Raw genomic sequence first — 21,804 nt, 5'->3', positions numbered from 1 at the left:
TCAAATTCAACAGCATTTCATAACAGTGAGAAAAATTGCAATGAAAAACCATTAAATATGCATTTTAATTCATGCTATTTTTATTAGTTTTAGTGTGTCTTAGAATAGAATTTATACAGCAACAACCATTTTGCTAATGGGCCAAAATTGCGGCACTTTGTTCGTAATTTTCTTAATATGGCATTTCAAGTTTGGACACCCCTGTATTATGCAATGTGATTATTGGTTGCAAGTCTATGAACTGTACAATTTTACTAGCAAACTCAATTCAGATTAATACACGGAAATGCGCCTAGGTCATTCTGAAACGACTTCACATCTCAATGGGGCATTAAGCACTCAGTATAATATATGTTCACCTAGCAATTTTTATATCTAGAGCTTCCAGGGATTATGTTCATTCTTTTCATGTTTATAGTTAATAGATTTAACTTGGTGTTAACTGTAGAGCTAAATTCTATAATTGCTTTTATTAATGCAGCAAATGCCAGATACATAGGTTTTTGTAGGATACCTTGATTCCCAAGAGACTCATTACAGCATTATAGAGTCCATTCTTTTAACAGACATTTTATCACACCACCAAGTGAGCAGTATTTGGGAACCCTGCTTACTTTGCAGATGATCTCTATGTCAGATTGATTCAATGTCTCTTATGTCTATTCATGACATTTGCTAACTGATGAGTTGTTTCTGAAATGTAAGTGTTTGAAAATGTTTAAATTTAATATATGTTTTTCTCAGTGTTTTTTATATTGTATGAGCTGCAGATTTGGGTATATTATATACCTACAGTATGAAGTGATAATGCATTTTTATAGATTTGTAGATAATAAATTTTTATAGATTTGTAGATAATAAAATATGTATACTGTTTAGGGTGGCCGATCGGCAGGATATCAGGCTTTTGGCCTAAATCGCCATAATTTGCTGCCAATCTTGGGATTTCAGGCTTAGTCTGTGCATGTTCTAATCCTGCCAGACAGACAATAGATGGCTCAGATGCTACCCGGCTTCTCCTGTGTGGCTGGTCACAGAGTTATATAGGAATGGAATACCCAAGTGCAGTGCCAGATTAAGCCTTTGGGGGGCCCGGGGCACTTTAGACAGGGGGGCCCCCTTGCACTTGTCATTATTGGCCGCAAACCGCATGGGAGAATATTACACTGTCAAAACACAGAGTAAAGGCAGTATGACGTGGTCAATGGGTAACTGCAGGGGATATATATATATATATATATATATATATATACTATGGTAGATACACTAAGTATCATCTGGCGGCACTCGTCGGAGTTCACAGCGCTTCTGTGTACTTAGTGCATCTATCATAGTGTACCATAGTCTGCATACTATCGGAAAGCACCACGGGCATATCTCCGGTTTATGGGAGTGCCAGAAATCCTACTCATTCTATATATATATATATATATATATATATATATATATATATACACGCACTGATAGCGGCACTCACGGAAATAATTACAAACGCAAGGATTAGCTTAACGTTTCAATTCTATTATATATATATATATATATGCCGGCAGGCTTGGATTCATATATATATATATATATATATATATATATATATATATATATATATATATATATAGTAGATGGGTCCCCGGAGGTCCCTGAATGATAGACCCCAAAAAGACCAGGCGGCACTCTGTAAGCTATGGATAATATCCACTTTTATCAGGTTATAAAAAATTCATATAGGGGTGTCGACGTTTCAAAGCCGTGTCGGCTTTTTCTTCAGGACGTGTAAGCTCACATACAGTGCATAAGGTGCTGTATGTGAACTTACATGTCCTGAAGAAAAAGCCGACACGGCTTTGAAACGTCGACACCCCTGTATGAATTTTTTATAACCTGATAAAAGTGGATATTATCCATAGCTTACAGAGTGCCGCCTGGTCTTTTTGGGGTCTATCATTCAGGGACCTCCGTTTCTCACACCTTTTATATCGGTGTTAACATCAAGGACCAATGAGCAGCTTCAAAAAAATATAAGGCTGGGAGGCCAGAAGTTCACTCTAGTGGATCCAAATGCAGAATCTGCATTTGGATCCACTAGAGTGAACTTCTGGCCTCCCAGCCTTATATTTTTTTGAAGCTGCTCATTGGTCCTTGATGTTAACACCGATATAAAAGGTGTGAGAAACGTGATACTTGGTGACATACGCCTGGACTATTGTATTTTTTGTTCCGATATTTGGCGATATATTTACATCTGTGCAACTTTAGCTGAAGTACACAGCTATTTATTTGGTCATTTAGAGACGCTCCAAGAAGATATATATCTGTATGGGTCTTGCTTGAATACAATATCTATGGTTTGACCAATTGGATACATCCCTAGAAGTGCTATCGCACCTTATTTCAATCAACATCCAAAGCGCCCCTGATGAAGTCACGTGGGTGACGAAACGCGTTGGGCCTGTTCCATACTGTGGATTGTTAAATTATTCTATGAAATGGCTGTGTAACTCTTTTTGATTTGATTTATTCTAAGCCTTATCAGAGGCTTTTTATTAAATATTTATGTTTTAATGAGAAAGTTGTGTAATTTACCTTAGCGCACCCTGATCTTCTTTGTATATATATATATATATATATATATATATATATATATATATAGGCTGGTAGTACCGAAGTACTGCGGCGGCACTCACAGGATTAACACAAGAAATAACGGACAGCAGACCACCACAGCTTTGCAATTTAATGCCTTTTTCAAAGTCAAAGAATAGTAGAAACATACTCACTTAAATAGCAAACAGATCACCGTGCTCCGTCCCCTTCTCCCGGTCAGCTCCACAGCAACGCCGGCGGGTGACGTCATCCCGCTCAAACAGACGCATTAGTCCGGCTTGTTGCTAGGGCAACCTCAGGCGCCCGGCATGTCCTGGTGCTAAGCACTCTGTAGAGTGTGTACGTCACTCCGTCCCTGCATCTCCGCCGGTTACTATACCGCGATCCAGGGGACACACTGAAAGTGTAAATAAACATATAATTCACCAGAATACCAATGTAAAAATAAGCCAAAGGTGTACTAACTAAAATTCTGTATTTGAATTTATCATTGCCACATAGATTGGTGCTGTTGTACCGCAGTTCATAGAAGTAGCGAAAAAACCTGCTGTATACAAACGTTTTCTCCTAACCAGCATCTTAACACAGTTAGTGAAAAGTTCATGCAGGACCCAAAATAAATCTTTCAAATTCTCTATGGATTCTAAATACCTGGTGATGAAAAGCAAACTTTTTAAAAACACTTTTTAAATGAGGCAAGATTACACCTCCATAGTGGTAAATAATGATGGAGCAGGATGTAGTAAGGATCATGACAGCCAGGATCCCAATCGTCAGAATCTCTGAAATGCCACCACCCACCATGCCAATGGATGCACAAGGTGAGCAGGGTTAGGCAGTAGGGGGTGGGAGAGGGTAAGGATGTGGGAGGAGATGGTTAGGATCCTGCAGCCTAACCATAACCTTTCCCCTAGTGTCTATTCTAAACCTAACCCCTGTACTTACCAACATGATCTGCTGGCATTATTGGCGATATTCACACTGCGGCAATTGGCTTAATTTTCCTGGAGATTTCTGCAGTGCTGCTTTCATTAATGTGGGACTCCAGAGTGTATATATTAATTTGTATATGTGAGAGGGTAAAATGTGGGTCTCTCCAGATCCAGGGGCCTGTGTGCACTGTATACCTTGCACCCATTATAGATACTCCACTGTTCTGTTGAAGTACACATGTTGCTACTGTATAGCTGGCTTTGCATGTTGGAATTCTGCATGTTGACATTCAGGTGTCAACAGTCTGAATGTCAGCATAGTTACTGCATACACTCCCAGATGACCCATTTTTGGTAAGACAGTACCATATATTGGGCATGCCACAGAGGTTTATGGGGCAGACCGTTTGAGCGGTTACTCTCAACAGTGAGTGAGTCTCAAGATGGGCTGGTCATGCCTGCAGATCAGGGTTGGACATCCCCAGAGGTGCACATAAAAAATCCCTGTGGGCCTTGTTGTCTAAGGGGGGCCATCTTTTCCTCTAATTATACATAATAAATATGGGTACTTGTGTATTATCTGGGCGCCCGATTTTGAAATCGCATGCCACTACCGAAGGCATGCGATGCGATGTGACACGATATCACCCCATTTTCCATTGAAATTAGCTGGAGGTGCTACTAAAGACAAAATCACATCACATCACCTGCAATTTTATGGTATACAATGCGATGCGATGCGATTTTAACCCATCCCGCCCAATTGTAATCCCGCCCTCTGCCACATCTGGCAGAATTTCACTCTGAGGGAGTTTTATGAGGCGATAACAAGTGCTTTGCTGTGGTAGTGTGTACAAGAGGTTTTGTGAGGAGTTTCTTTTTTTATTTTGAGTGGATTTGTTTGGATATCGGTCCATTTCATCGTATTTAATGATACCTTCATCTATGGCTTCATCGGGCAGTATATTCAGCCTGCCCCAGACGGAAGAGGAGCAGAAATGGCGCTGCTATGTTAAAAGCTGTGCCAAAAAGGAAAGTCTGCAGGCCTCACTGTTTTACCCTGGATGCAGACTTCCATTCATGAAGATTATCCGTTTCATTTTCTGCTGGAGTGAGGAACTAACGTCGATAGACTTCTGCGACAAGTGCCTTAACATTTCAAACAAGACGGCTGTGTTCTACAATGCCTTGATGCGGGAGGCGTGTCAATGCGACCTCTTGTCCCAGCCACAATGCCGCATTGGGGGAACAGGCAGAATTGTACAGATCGATGAGTCGCTGTTTGTGAGGAGACAAGCAAATGTCGGCAGAGTTCTCCCACAACAGTGGGTCTTTGGAGAGGTGTGCCGCGAAACAGGGGAAAGCTTCATGTTGCCTGTTGAACAACGAGATGCAACAAACCTGATGGCCGTGATTACACAGCACATCAAGCCTGGCACGACAATTGTGAGTGATTGCTGGCGTGCCTACAATACTAGTGAACTTGAGTGTGCTGGATATAATCATTTGAGGGTCAATCACAACTTTGTTGACCCCCAGACTGGAGCACATACCCAAAATATAGAAAGACTATGGGGATGTGCAAAATGGCAGAACAAACGCCAGCGGGGCACAGCCCGCCAACACCTTGACTCTTATATGCATGAGTTTGTGTGGCGAAAGTGCCTGGCGGGTGACAGCCCATTTACCCGCATTTTACACGCACTAAGTTTGTTGATGAAGTAATTATGGGTATTTATGATTATTATATTTCTTCTTGTTGTTCTTTAAGTATTGTTATATTTAATCATTATGTTTGTTTGTAATCTATTTATTGCTTATATTTCTTCATTTAATACAGTTATTCCTCAACTCCTGTTGTCATTAATGTGTCAGATATGAATGATATTGGATGTTGTGAATGTGTCCACAAGGCCCACAACCAGGCCACTATTAACGCCAACCCGAAGCGTGGCGAGTGCAGCGAGCCCGCGAGGGGCGGCGGTACACGTCCTCCGAACTTTTCATACCCCCACTATGCCACGCTTTGGGCTCGGTGGCTCGCTGCGCTCGCTACACTATATAAAATCAACTCCACGCCGACGTGGATAGTGGTGGTATGAAAAGGTCAGAGGATGTGTACCGCCGCCCCTCACGGGCTCGCTGCGCTCGCCACGCTTCGGGTTGGCGTTGATAGTGGGGTGGCGTTAACAATGGGGGGGGGGGCATTTAACATAGTCATTACCCATCAGGGTGGGTATACAATTAAAAATCGGGTCTGGGAGGGGGGGGCATTTAACATAGGAATCAGGCATCTGGGTGCCTGTATGATTAAAAATCGGGTCCAATAGCGTCACATCGCATGCGATATGATTGTATGCGATGCGATGCGACGTATGCGATCCGATGAAAAAATTGGGCGCCCAGATAATATACAAGTACCTGAATATGTTACTTTATACTGCACAGTACTATGGTGAATTCCCTACAGTGCATTTCTGTTATTATTCTGATACTTTAACATGCATGTTCTAGAAGTACAGTATATCACAGCATTTTGGTCCAAATAGGACCATCCTCAAGCTGCACACAAGCATTTCACAGCAACACCAACAATGGAGATCCTACTGTTATTAGTGTATCTTCTTAACACTTTGAGTGCCAACATCTCTGTGAGAGATATGCAAAATATCTACTAAAAATGGCAACATTTCTATGAGCGATGCCCAAAATATGAGTGCCAACAGCTTTCAGAGTTATGTAAAATATCCAGCATTGGTCACATTTGTTATATCAATTTAAATAAAAATGTTGTGTAAAAAAATATTATATTTCCTATACAAATTAAATATTACAGGTCATTATGATGAATAAATATGTTTGCTTGCCAATATTCACACCAATTTTGTCAAATTCACTTGGCACTCAAAGGGTTAAACAAATTGTGTATCTTAAGCAGTTTGAATAATTTACACAATAATACCTTCATGTCTTGAAAGGCCAGTGGCTCTGCACACAATGCTTGTTATTTTATATACAGTATGCAAATGATTTTCGGCATAAATTGCATTCAACTCTATGAGCCACAGAATGTTATTTGACACAAAACACAAAAAGCCTTCATTCTTCACCTAGTCATTAGACTAATAGTCATTTCATATAAATGTCAACAAAAAAGGTCTGATTGAATGTTTTAAATGATTGATTTAATAATCTAATTTAATCTCATCAGCTTTGATGTTGAATGAATGAAAATTCTAATCAGTGATGTATTTAAGTTAACATTACTTCAAAATTCTAAATATATTTCCCTCTCTAAAATATCAAAAATGCATTGTTTTGCATTTGAGTACTACGTACAGTATTTTTCTTTGGTAAATCAATGCAATGCCCAAGAAGTATATTGTAGTACTGAATTTATTTCACATGAGGGAATGTTGCCGGTACTTGTGTATTATCACGGCGCCCACCTTTTTCATTGTAGGGCATTGTACAACCAAGAAATCGCGTTGCATCGCATCGCATGCGATGTCATTGCATGCAATGCGACGCGATTGGACCCAATTTTTAATTGCACAGGCACCCAGATGCCTGATTCCTATGTTAAATGCCCCCCCAGACCCGATTTTTAATTGTATACCTACCCTGATGGGTAATGACTATGTTAAATGCCCCCCCATTGTTAATGCCACCCCACTATCAACGCCAACCCGAAGCGTGGCGAGCGCAGCGAGCCCGCGAGGGGCGGCGGTATGCGTCCTCTGAACTTTTCATACCCCCACTATCCACGCAGCGAGCCACCGAGCCCGAAGCGTGGGCAGCGCAGCGAGCCCCATGAGGGGAAGTGGATGACTTCACATACAAATTTTAAGACATGGCTCCATGGAATAAAGGTTCATGGAACATTGGTGAAATTAATTCCCTTGTTAGGGGGAAGAAAATATTCACACATACATATATATATATATATATATATATATATATATATATATATATATATATATATATATATATATATATATATATATACAGGGCTATTTTTCAGCAGGCTCCAGCAGGAACTGAGGCCCTTATTCTAGTTCACTCTTTCTGACAAAATATTTCTTAGTTGGACATGTGCACTGCAGGTGAGGCAGGTGTTACTTGTGCAGAGATAATTAGGTTTGGGTGGGGTTTTACACCTGCCTCACCTGCAGTGCACATGGTTTTGTCCATCTAAGAAATATTTTGTCAGAAAGAGTGAACTAGAATAAGGGCAATAATAACTGCAAAAAAGGTTTCCGAGGGATATCAAGAGGCTATCAGAATGAATACATTGCGCCTAATAAAAAAAAATGGGACGAAGTATAGACATAAGCCAAAAATGACACAATGTTCGGTTTCCAGCAAATCCAAACTGCCCATCTCTAATCTACTGTAGCTCTTATTCTGCAATCACCCAACCCATTATATTCTTATTCAGGGGCTTACGAACAAGTATAGTAATGTCAGAAGATGTAAAGAATTTGCATTTGCATTATGCAATTACATATTTCATACCTTGTAAATTACTCTGATGACTGAGAGGTGAATAGCTTAAGGCAAAAAGAAGAGGTTATACTTTTGAATTCCACTAAAGTTTGATTTTAATGATAAAAAAAAATTCACAAAAAGGAACACAAACTTTTTTCTGCCAGTAAGTTAATATTATGCATATCCATTTTTATTCCGAGCATAATTGATGCTAGGGTAAGAAAAGAAAAACAAAAAACATATCTAAAAATGCTAAGGACATTTGTTGAATATTCACATTGATTGCAAAACAGGTCCAAAAATGTAACTTAGATTTCTCTACATTAAGAAACAATGTTTAAATTAAGGAACATTTAAGGATTAAATGGGCAATACAATGCTTGATTGCGGTCAATCACAAAACAATCTGTTGTTAGTAATTTGCATATAAGTTTTCTGATTGCAACTCAATTGTCCATTTCTGAACATTGAAATGACCCCTTATCACTAAATCAACACTTATTATTTAGAGAAGGATAACATTAATAGTAAGTATTACAATATATTCTGATACACTGAATGGGTGTAAATGATGGTTCCAATGAACATATGATTCTCAATAGAAGTAACTTTCCGGTGATCAGTAACAACCATCTCATTAGTGACTGACTACAGTACTAGGCATATAGAAACAAGCTCAGTCATAACAAATATTCTATGGGCTTAATGCAAGTAGGTATGAGTCTCCGAATGCAAGTTTGTTTCATGAACCTCTCAGACTTTGCTGAAATGCACATACCTGAGAAATGTAAGATCCAATATATGATATAGAGTTCTATTAGGGAACATAAGGAAAGTACTGGATGCTCCCAAAATGTGTCAGAAAAAGTAGTAAAAAGGAAGATTTTGGGGTCATTTGAGGTAAAAAAAAAGTTAAAAGATGTATAAAAAAATAACTATTTTTTTTCATTCTTGTAAATACATTATTTACATTTGGGATGTATAAAAAAAATTAAAACATTGATTTTTTTATAACCCTAATTATGATATATTAAGCCAAATAAGCCTAATCAAAATGTACAAATACAGTACACAATTAGTCATTATGGAAGTGTCCAAATGTTCTGAAGCAAGCCCTAATATGATCAGAAGTGGATTGCAAAAGCAAACCACATTGTGACTTCAGAATGGTTCACAGAACCCTAGACAATGGATGGTGGCGAATGGCGCTAGACTGCATCCAGGGCCGTCTCTTCGTATGGGCTTAATGGGCACTTGCCCAGGGGCCCCAGGTGTATAAGGGCCCTATGCTGATAGCTGAGGATCCCCTTTTTCCAGGGATACCAGAATTTTGAAAATCGGCCCTGGGGAACTGGAGATATCCAACTTCAAAGCAGCAGTCCTCATCCGACCTGCTATTTGCAATTTCCAGTCATTTTTCTCAGGTTCTCTCTGACTTACAGTTTCAGACATCTGTTTTTCTTTTGCCCTCTCTCTGACTTAGAGTTTTTCTGAGAGTATTTTCCAAAAGCTGGGACTCTTTCTGTCAACACTAGCGGCTTGTCTCTATCATGCCCAGAACCAGAGATATCAGCTTTCCAGCAGCCGGTCCCTGCTCCAGCTCCAAACGTCTGGTGTACAGTTTTATATTTTTGATCCCCAAGTCCCCAGCACCTCTTGAAAGTTGGGACTCTAGGTTTTGTACTATTGAAGGCTAAGAAATCTATTTCCAGATAATGGCGATATCTGCAGTCAAACAAGCTGCCCTTCCACCGGAAAATGACGAATATTAAGCCCACTCCATTATCCAACATAAAACACCCCCTACCTCCCTGGAAGTCATTTACAAGGGACCCTTCATTCAGCTCAGTGCCCCTTCCACACGTTAGTGTTCACCCTCCCACCACCTGTGCAGTAAAGGAGTAATTAGCAGAAGTTACTGCTCCAGGTCCTACATGCAGGGCCGGCAATAGAAAACTTGGGGCCCTGTACACTGATATATCTGGGGCCCCCCGCCCCCCCCCCCACGTACTCCCAAACCGTCTTCTGCATAAATTTATTGCCAAATATAAGACACTGGAATACTAGAAATGTGCAGATAGAGGTAAATGTACAATTTGGGGGATTATGGCATTACCAAACATACCTCCCTGCAGCAGAGGGGACTACAGACCGGAAGCCGCGATTGAAGTACAAACAGCCGCCGAGCTGTGCAGCTGCCAGGGTCCCAAAAGTTAGGGACAGTTATACCCCTAACATTATACCAGTAACACTCCTTTTATTATTTTAATCTAATTTAACCCATTGGAGCTGCTTAAAAACTATTTAGAGCACGGTACATTTATTAGTATAATGCTGTATATGACAATAATGCTGACACTTGCTCTCACTGCAGAAAGATGAGCTCCAGGCAGCTTCTTACCTCCTTGTCTTCCTCACCTATACCATTGAGGATCCAGGGGGGCCCTTTCAGACTTCAGTTGGGGACTTCATTCTCTTCTCCAAATGTGTCTCCTGCTGCGACGAGAAGGCATTAGTCCAGCAGGGCAGGAGGCAGCCACAGCCCAGTGTGTGTGAGCGGAGCAGCAGAGTTCTTGGTGCCGACACGAAGCACATTAATGTCCGTGCGCAGTGCAGACAGCAGACAGCTGACTCAGCCTCCTAACGCTGAGCGGCTGCAACCTGCTCTGTACGCGCCGCGGCAGACAGGCACTCTCACACACACAGCAGCGCAGGAGAGACCCGGCGGTGGAGCCCACACACAGTCGGACGGACACAGCCAGAGAGCGCAGCAGCACACTTACACAGGTGGCACGCACAGGCTGCACAGTAGACGGCCGCAGCGGGGATAACACAGACGGGCCGCGGCTGGTCCCTGGGGCCCTCCAGAACGCCAGGGCCCGTCACACATGTCCCCCTTGACACCCCCTGTCGCCGGCCCTGCCTACATGTTGAGTGGACGATAGAGCACCCACTGCCACCCGTGGGACATCAAAACTGCTGCTGATAGCACCCCCCACCCCTAATAGGGGAGGATGAGTCAGGGCCCCAGTGCATTGCTTTGCCCAGGGGCCCACACTGCTGTTAAGACCGCCCTGACTGCATCACTGATACATGCACATAATTGCTGTTTAATAAGCAAGATAGAAAAACATGGATCCGCTGTTAAAACATTTCCTACACTATTGCTTATCATTTTTAATGTTATTTAAGAGTGGTTTAGTAAGCAAACACATTTCTTTATTAAAAATATCCAGATGTCTCAAAGACACACACCAGCATATTACACAGTAAACTAGAAATTACATACATACAGTAGGCTTAACATATGAACCCCTTAAACTAGGACTCTTATGAATTGCACAAGTTCTGTGGCTATCTTAATTCAAGTCTGCCTTTCCTAGTTTTAACCAGCCATAGAACCTGGGTAATCTATGAGTGTTATTGGCAATATAGCCGTATATAGGTACATAGATCTATGAGAGACTGCGAGAGCGGTGTGTTTGGATTCTAACAGTGCTTGACAATTAGTGTGCTGAATTGGTGTCTGGTGATCAATGGTCCAATGTTGTGGCATGAATGGAAACAGGTCTTGAATGCTAAAATTGGTTTATATGACCTATAGTACTTGTATATGCTAAGTGGGGCACCACTACTCTTTTTTCACATTGTATAGGGCATAAATATGTCAGGTCATTGCTGAATGCAGCAATTATGAGAGAGGGAATGTGTGGATGAGTGTGGATGAGATCCGCGCAATTGTACATATGTATATAGTATTAGTGAAGATACTTTGATATTTTATGAAATTTACTTTGACCAATGATTAGACCCTGATTACTAATTAATTGAGTGAAATACCCATAACATCGATGGTGATGTGTTGATAGGGTGATATGATGGTCAACCTTTCATAACAAGATTTCATTTATCGATATAATATTGATTAATATCGAACAAAGTTGTCTCAATTGGATACCAGTATCTGCATAAATAACCCAATAAAAATCGCAGGGTTTTTGTAAAAAAATTATTTTCACACAGCCATAAATTTATTGGTTTTCAATAAAAATTCAACCAATTTTTTCTTAAATTTATATAAAAAAATAGATAAAAATATAGAATATAAAAAAAAATAAGAACACATACAATTTATTAATTGGGCACAGCAGATAAAAACAATATAAAAAAGTCAAAAAAGTGCAACCCACCCGAGTTTCTTTTTACTTTTTTTGTAAATAATTTATGAGTGTCCAACAGGTCTTAAAGTGGTCCTGGAGAGGTGGCGGATCTCTTTTCCCCTGCCACTGCCCGCCCCCCCCCCCCAATAGGCGGAGCCCCGGCCACTGCCAAGATTTTCAGCACCCCTGCAAAGTATAAAATTTGTGCCATGCCTTGCTGTGGTGATGGCATTACATCATATACGACGTGCCAGAAAAGGAAGATGCTAGGACAGGCTTTTCTGTTGGAATTACTGTGCACAGCTGTAGTGGAGGTGTAATGGAGTTCCCCTTACTATTATCGGGGGTGGAACTCAGTTCTACCCAGTTAACCCCCACTTTAAACCCTGGTGTCTGGGTTTAAAGGGATAGCCTATTGATACAGGAAACAAGGTGGTGAGCAGCGATGCTGCATTGCCAGTGTTTTCTTAAGGCACAATTAATGGTCAAGGTTTCAAAATGCGCTTAAATAAATATTTCCAATACATTAAAGCTGCTTTCACATCGCATAAATGGCATTGACCCGGTAATTTTAAACATTTAAAAAAATGGGTCAGACAGCCTTAACCCCTTTCACACCGCATAGCTTAAACGGTATATTACCCGTTTAAGTGCGGTCTGAAAGGGGTATTACTGTTTCAATTTAAATGTGTAGGATCCTGCTTTTAACACGTGTCAAAATACCGGTATTCTGTAACCGGTAAATTGACAATGGAGCTTTCACATTGCAGCTGTCCCGGTTTTAAAATGGTAAAAATGGCAATATACCGTGTTAAAGCTGCAATGTGAAAGGGGATTTAAAAACAAGCTAAATTGGGCACTTTTGTAAAGAAAAGGCAAAGTTAAAGTGTGAATCTCCAACCGTATAGCTTTAAAAATTGTGCAATTGGAACATGTTTGAAAAACATCAAGTTAGTTCTCTCATGAACAAGACAGTCAACACAAGTACAAGTTTAAACTGATGCATGTTAACCACTTTTAAAAGCATAACACCACCCTTAGCGACCGCCTTGCAATATTTTGGCATTTGTGGCTAACATACAGTATGAATCGCTGTGGATTTTGGTATATTCAGAGTAGAAAGAATATCAGCCAGATCTCCACTTATTTTTATACTTTAGTTATAGTTACAAGGGTTCCGCAGCACCTTGCAACATACATAAACATATGCACAAAACGAGAAAAAAAAATACTCACAGTACAAGATATTGAAGGACAAGTAAATGGTTTTTAAACAATGCTGCATCAGAGGTCATAACAATTAAATAAGCTTCAGGATAGCAGAAACCAAGGGTTGGGTGCCTTTGTAGGTCATGTGGAACAAGTGAGTATAATTTAGGGAAGGAAAAGCACATAAGCAAACATTTATGGCAATCAAATCAAATGAAATACAGTACAGTAGGTTCAATTGTACTTTACAGTAAATTCTATAGGTAGTCAAAGTGTACACACTACACCAGAGGTTATTCAAGTTTACATGCTTCACTGCACGTACAGGGTCCCTGGGCGAACAGACTCAGCGACTTACATACGGGTCAGTGCAGACGAGGGTCGTGGGGCTGTGGGTCTGGGTGTCGCCCATGGGAATGACCAGCATTTCATGGGCATCCCTATGAAAACCCAGGGCGTTCCCATAGGTAATTCTTGCAGAAGGAGGTGTGCCGGGGGCGGGCGGCTGACATCAAATGACATCAGCTGCCCACCCTGTTGGCGTAATGCCCGCAAATATAATTTAGGGCCTTATTCTAGTTCACTCTTTCTGACAAAATCCTTATTAGATGGACAAAACCATGTGCACTGCAGGTGGGGCAGATATAACATGTGCAGAGAGAACTAGATTTGGGTGGGGTTTTACTTCAAAGTGAGATCTATATTGCAGTGTGAAAATAAAGCAGTCAGTATTTACCCTGCACAGAAACTAAATAACTCACCCAAATCTAATTCTCTTTGCACATTTTACATCTGCCCCCCTACAGTGCACATGGTTTTGTCCATCTAAGAAGGATTTTGTTCAAAAAATTCAGATCTGGTGCAAATATCTCTCAAGAAGATACAACTCTTGTTGGTTGTGAAGTCATCATTGTTACACAATGTTACAGTGCCAGCGATCATTGGGGGATCGATCCAGCGCATATATTGCATGGTATCTAGTTGGCCGGTCAACAATGTCTAGGTTGACCACTAATGGTTGACAGTGAGTAGGTCGACACCTAATAATGGTCGACATACACTAGGTCGGTGGACAGAAGGTGGACATGGTCGGTACAGGAAAAGTTTGACATACTGTAAGTTTTCATGATTTTTCTTTTAAAACTGACTTGTTCACACATTACCATCCCAGTGGACGTGGCGGGGGAATATAATAATGCCCGACGCATAGACAGCACAGTGGTATACTTATAGGTTGTCCGTTTCCACATATTTCAACATAAACACCGTGAAAAATTCATGTCGACTTTTTGCTTGTGTTGTTCAAGTTCATGTCACCATATTGCATACATATTTTATAATATTTATGAATACATGTACTTAACAATCCCCCCCACCCCCCCCCGATAAAAATGCTAGAAAACTATCATGTACAGTGCTCAACCCTTCCTTTCTCACTGTTCCATATAGTCAGGGGTTTGGCATAAGTAACAATGGACCCCAAATACTCAGCTATCAATCGAAGTTTGTGGAGTGATTAAGTGCCACTGCAGTGCATGCCATTAATTCAACTCCAGACCATCTGATGGTGAAAACGAAAAAATGACTTGCCACTTTTTCATTTTAGATTTTACTAGAGCTTTTGTAAAATATGCTAAAAAAATAATCACATTTGTCTGCTTGTACAATCAAATTAGTGTACAGTAGTTGGCCAACTCACCCCTATAATAACAAGTTATCAGGTTTGCGGCTGCTTATTACAAGTTGAGGACCAACCATAGAAATGTTTGGAGAAGGCTAGTCAGAAAAGAGATACAGCCATCCATATCATGATAGTATTTGTTATTTTGGGCATGCATAAGTACGGTATAGATCAAGGCTGGGCAACACCGGCCCTCCAGATGTTAGTGAACTACACATCCCAGGATGCTTTGCATCAGTTTCAGCATGGCCACATAGCAAAACTGGGATGTGTAGTTCACTAACATCTGGAGGGCCGGTGTTGCCTAGCCCTGGTATAGATGTATGAAATATGTAAAAGTACAAGTATTTTCGGTACTCTTTACCTAGAACGGCGCCCACGATTGAAATCGCGGGCATCGGGGGTAAAATCGTGGTAATCGCGGGCATCGCGGGTAAATCGCGGGTACATCAAAATCGGGTACCCGCGATTACCGCGATTTTCCCATAGGGAACAATGTTAAAAAGGAAGATTGACCGCGATTTTAGCGTTAAATGCCTCAATGCCCGCGATTTTTACATAGGAAACAATGTTAAATGGGCCACAGAGCCCTAATAGTCCCCCTGAAGTCTTAAATGGCCCCCAAAATTTTTAACGCCACCCCACGATCAAAGCGAACCCGAAGCGTGGCGAGCGCAGCGAGCCCGCGAGGGGCGGCGGTACGCGTCCTACGACCTTTTCATGCCCTACTATCCACGTCGGCGTGGAGTTGAGAATAGAATAGTGTGGCGAGCGCAGCGAGCCACCGAGCCCGAAGCGTGGCGAGCGCAGCGAGCCCCGCGAGGGGACGCGGATACCTTCACAGTTATACGCGTCCCCTCGCGGGCTTCACAGGTGTCCGCGTGGCCACGGACACCTGTGAAGCCCGCGAGGGGACGCGTTTACCTGTGAAGGTATCCGCGTCCCCTCGCGGGGCTCGCTGCGCTCGCCACGCTTCGGGCTCGGTGGCTCGCTGCGCTCGCCACACTATTCTATTCTCAACTCCACGCCGACGTGGATAGTAGGGCATGAAAAGGTCGGAGGACGCGTACCGCCGCCCCTCGCGGGCTCGCTGCGCTCGCCACGCTTCGGGTTGACGTGGATCGTGGGGTGGCGTTAAAAATTGGGGGGGCCATTTAAGGGTTAATGGGCTCTGTGGCCCATTTAACATTGATTCCTATGGCCAAATCGGGTCCATTGAGCCATTTAACAGTAAAATCGGGTCCATCGCGGGCATTTAACATTGATTCCTATGGGAAATCGGGAGCATCGCGTCGCGGGCATCGCGGGTACATTTATGGCCGGCCGCGACGCGACCGACACGATTTTTCAGGTTTAACATGGGTTTCAATGGGAAAATCGCGGGCATCGCGTCGGTCGCGTCGCGGGCAGACATAAATGTACCCGCGATGCCCGCGACGGGCGCCGTTCTAGGTAAAGAGTACCGTATTTTCTTTAGCTTTTGCATTAACTTTATGGTAGAGTTTCTGCCTCTCATTATATTGTGCCAATTTTCCTACCTGTTAGCTCTCTTTTTTGCTTCTTGGCTGTCAATGTTCTTTTCATTTCAGTTCCCACTTTTCATGTGTCTGTTCTATGGTCCCTGCTTGTCATCTTACTGTCATCTTACTGTTCTAAAAGTTCTTCCTATCATATTGTCATCTATGGTTCCTGCTTCTCATCTTTGTGTTCTAAACACCTTCTGTCTCTTTCTCTTCAAAAGCTATTGTAACTCTATACTATTGTATATTTATTGAAATACCTAATATATTGCTTACCTTATAATGATCAAGGGGATGAAATACACCAGCAAGGCCACGATTGTCATGTATGGTTTCCAGTAAGAGTCATCAGGCCAAAGAGCCCAACATTGAATCTCTCCATTTTGGAGTTTCGTTTTTCCAAAAATAACCAAGGTAGGAATTGAAAACAGGAAAGATAGTGTCCATGCAACTGCAATCAACACTTTAGCTTGTCTCTCTGTTGGAAAATAAAATAAGCAGATGCATTAGCATCAGTAAAGTACAGTAATCAGTGAAATTTAATAGTGAATAGTTTAAAGTTGAGGAATCCTCCATTTTTGTTGGCCAGAATATAATACGTGAACCCTAAAATCATTTTTAGTTTTTAGAAAGTATACATTTTTTGGGAACTATGTATTATATTATTTCAAGTCATGAGGATATTTTTTTACATTTATTTTGCAAAAGAAGCTACAAATGTTGTTTTGAATTGGTCAATTTTATCCAGTAGAATAACACAGTAGGTATCAGACTGGAGCCTGTCTGCGGGTCTGGACCTGCCAGGGAGGTGCAGTCAAAACCAAATGTAGCTACAACCACTTATATGGTGCAGCATCTGCAGAGGGTCCTCTCACTTTTGCATATGACACTTTCCCCAGTACTAGGGCCCATTTTTTCGTATTCATGTATCTGAAACACTGTCTTAAGCTGAGTACGTATATAGATTTGTGCATTCTGTCTATAATGTGGGCTGGGATCACTTACATCACATGCCACAATTTGTGTATGTAGGCAAAAACAAGGTTTAGAGTTGCATATGAGAAAACAAAATTAACTTCCTGGGGTGGAGAATGCATAGTTCTGCAATGCAAACTCTTTCAATCTACTTTTGAAGGGTGACCTGGAGATGCACCCTTGAATTGTATCTGTAGTAATCCTATCCTATTCTCACTAGCAAGAAAGACAGTATTACCTTATATTAAAACATAACTATATGTAATACAATCAGATAAAAAATTAAATAGATGTAATGAAAATTTTTAGTTATGTGATATTTAAACATCAGCTCCTTCAGTTACTTGGTTTTCTGTTGGTGGCTGAATTCATTTTTAATACTCAGGTTCTACAGTGTCTGCAAATCCTGTCCATCTACTGCAAATGCAGGGGGTGGGGACAAGGGGGACAAGGGGGAAGCTGGCCCCTCCACAAATATTTGCGCGGCACAGTGCAGTGTGGCCACCATCTAGAGTCCATACGAACAGTGTCAGGACAGTGGTAATCCCCTTTCTGGCTATTTCACCTGATCCCTTCCACAGCCTTTCTCCACCTGCTTCCAGGGCCCTACTTCCCTCTACACCAACCTCAAGGCACCGCAGTGTGTGACTACATCTCATTCTCATCTCACACTTCATATATTTCTCTTCCCCCTCAGCTCCCCTCTGTCCTCCCACCCCCATCACTGGCAGCACCTCCTCACCTCCTGCTAATACTGGAACCAAGTTCACAGAAATATTTTATATACTTATACATATTAATTGTTTTTATGCAATAATAACTATAGGTTTTTATTTTGCTTGTTACAGTATATGACTGTAGGTTTTTATTTTGCTTGTTACAGTGTATGACTGAATATGTAGAATATTTGCTAGGAATGTAACCAGTGGAGCGCAATTCATATATTTTCCCTTATTTCTTGCATTATTGTTGTGTCATTAGTATCATCGCTATTTATAAGTTAAAGACATGAGCAGAGAATAGGTTACATTTATTTGTGTAATTACTTCCAGTAGATGTACAATACTTTTAAAAACAAACTAAAGTAGTAATATGCAGTAATGATGTATGAGTTATTTTGCTGTAATGTGAATATTTAAATTGTTTCATAAATATATTACAGTGACTATTTATATTATAGTGCGTAATATATTACAGTGACTATTTATATTGTAGTGCGTAATGTACAAGGTTCTGAATATTTGTTCCTGCTTAAAAAAATAAAAATAAGTTATGTCATTTATTGTGTCAGTTATTGTGTTGGGGGTTTGGGGACCACCTGTCTCTTTGCTGTGTCATCAGAAAGAAAAAGGAACAGGAACGACTAAAAGAGTTAGCAATCCACACTTAGGGGCCGATTCAGGTTGGCTCAGTAAGCTGCGAACACCGCAGCTTACCGACCGCCTGAGATGGTGCCCATCTGAACAACCCCCCCTCCCCGGCCGCCCATTCCCTTGCTACCATGTGAGAGGATGTGTAACCAAAACACATCCCTCGCATGCTTCTGCTGCAGGAGAAATCATTCGATGGTCGCCGACTATCGAGTGATTTCTCCTGCGTTCGCAAATAGAAGTCAGTGGAAACTGACTTTTATTTGCAAGCACCTGGGATGAAGACAGGGTGGGTAGCTGACATCCTGTGACTTCAGCCGCCCACCCCTAGCAGGCTTCCACCAGCCCGCTTACCAATGGCAATGGCCAGCATTTTTATTGGGACGCCCATAAATGCTGGGCATTCCTAAGGGTTACCCCCTTTCCTGCCACCGTCCTCCCCCGGCCCACCCTGATGTCTGCAAAGGGCTCGGCGACCATGCAAGTCCCCAAAGCCATTTGCAAAGGGGAGCTGCACATGCGCATAATAGACCATGCCCATGCGCAGTCCCCAAAACATCGGGATGGGGGCGGAACTCACTAACTAGCAACTAAACTAGAAGCACCTCCTTAGATCATTAATTATGCACTTTAGTTTGTTACACTATTCCAGTATAATAAATAAAACTGCATGCATCACCAGGCATCAACATCGCCTGCTGTTGTTCATCAACAAGTTCTATGATCACACTATAATGGTTATGGTGCTGCTCTATAGTGGGAAAGCAAAAGATGGCTATTTTACATCACACAATGGTCTCTGCTGTACAATACAATACAGCAGTTCAGCAGTTAAATCATGCTGCTGATGCCGGTAATTACCCCACCTGTGCTCATGCCCTTATAGTCCGGCCACTTCCTGTAGAAAATGATATATCCTGTGGATTCCTTTAATGCTGCTAGCCTTGTCTGCTGATCTGTTTCCTGATTTACATTTATGTCGCTGGCCTGTTTAAAGGATTCCGCTATGATCACAGACTGTCTTTGACATTCAGTTTTTGCACTTGGATTAGTTCTAAACTCAGCCCACCTTTCACCTTCAACATATACATTGGATTTTTTTTAACCTTTCCTGCCTTTTTTGATCATTTACTGTACTTGCCTTTTTGGTCATGTTCAGCAAACCCAGACCTTAGCTCTTTATTTGGATATTATTCTACATTATCTTCAGGTAGTCTTTGTACATTATTTTTTATATGTTTCCTACAGATACATTACAGGACTCTCGGCAAAAACCAGCACTTTGGTGACTGTTCTACTAAATGAATCAGGGATTATTCTGCATAGCTGATGCTCATTATTTTTGCACAAACCATTAGCTTTTATTAGCAATCCCTGCATTTCTGCATCTTACAATTCATTGTCACCTTGAATTTTCAATACACTTATTATATGTTTTTTTCTAGCTAAACTTGTTATGGGAAATCTACAACTGCTGCCAACATTGAGATCTACTTTCCAAATCTGTTGTGTACTTCATTGTCTTCTTTTCAAACCTGTAGTTGGATTATATCTGTACTTCTTAGTTCCTATTTCTATTACGGTAAGTGTTTGTTTCTGCAGTTAAGTGCTTGTCTGATACTTGCTTTACTAAAGAGACTTAGATTGAAACACAATCTGCATCATTCTTCCATGGAAACAAACACAGAAAATAAGCGACAATATGTGGATCTCTGTATGTTTACTAAAATGCAGGTTTACAGAAGGGTGATACAGTAGGTCAACCCTAATTAGGTCAAAAGCAATGGGTCAAACCAAATATGCACATACCTCCCAACATGACCCTCTCCTGGAGGGAGACAATGCTCTGTTTCTGGACTTCCCTCTTAATTAATGATTACCATCACCTGTTTTAAAAAGGTTAATTGAGAAGAAAGGTGTTTCAACACAGGTGATAGTGATCATAAATTAAGAGGAAAGTCCAGGAAAAGAGCATTGTGTCCCTTCTGGAGAGGGTCATGTATGGAGGTATGCATGCATGAGGCTGAAATGGTCAAAAGGTCAACAGCGGTTGTGCTGTGTATCTTACTGCAGGATGACCTGCTGTAATCAGACAGTGGGCAGTATTCAATGAGGCTGATTCGCCATGTTCTACGGCAAATGTGTGCTATTTTCATGCTTTAAGGTGAATCTTTTTACTGAAAAAAGCTGGAGGCGAAGCGCGCGCCGGCTAGCGGTGGTGCCTACTCGTTCGCCAACATATAGCATTGCATTTTAATTTGTGTACTTTTACCCACAGGTTATACTAAGCTCAGTCATGTCATGTACTGGCTGCTGATCCGGTACCCTACAGAAGGACAGCAGCGGTAACCTGACCATAGCTTAACACCAGACACGCTATGAGATCGTGTCACCCTTAAGCTGTACCACGTATCCCCGCATATCACTGACGAGACAGGGGGTCTATTGCACAGCCACAGAGCTGATAGATTTGTCAGAAGACCCTCTGTATTCACAATATTTGTACAGTATATGCCGCAGGGATCCCTTATAATTTTAGCACCTTAGGTTGGACACCAGTGTCAACATCGGGAGACAGCATTTGATTCTGCCCTTCTGATCAAGTTAAAGTCTCAGGCAGCGGCAATACCAAAGCCATCCGCAGCCCACTTTCCATATATGCATCATGAGCATACCACTACTATGTATCTAAGTAAGAATATGTGCATATATATATGTTGATGTATAATACAATGTTGCAATAAAAGTTTCTTTTGAGGTAAACCAGCAATTGTCCTCTTGCACCCGCAACCCCATTAAAGTTGCTGAGTGACTCAGACAGCAAATTCCTTTGCAAAACCTATACCATAAACCTTTGCTCATCAA

General features: G+C 41.5%; 1 protein-coding gene across 3 annotated transcripts in view; it reads right to left on the bottom strand.

Annotated features, from left to right (window-relative positions):
* Positions 1-21,804, bottom strand: part of NPSR1 (neuropeptide S receptor 1) — a 271,339-nt gene that overhangs the window by 94,213 nt on the left and 155,322 nt on the right. For all 3 annotated transcript variants that reach the window (XM_083186322.1, XM_083186321.1, XM_083186323.1), the window contains exon 5: positions 16,871-17,072. In XM_083186322.1, coding sequence (XP_083042448.1) covers positions 16,871-17,072 — 202 coding nt within the window. The remainder of the gene's footprint in view (positions 1-16,870; positions 17,073-21,804) is intronic.

Source organism: Crinia signifera, chromosome 5 (genome assembly GCF_055691185.1).
Source record: "Crinia signifera chromosome 5, ASM5569118v1, whole genome shotgun sequence".
NCBI classification, from domain to species: Eukaryota; Metazoa; Chordata; class Amphibia; order Anura; family Myobatrachidae; genus Crinia; species Crinia signifera.
This window is presented reverse-complemented; position numbering and strand designations above follow the sequence as displayed.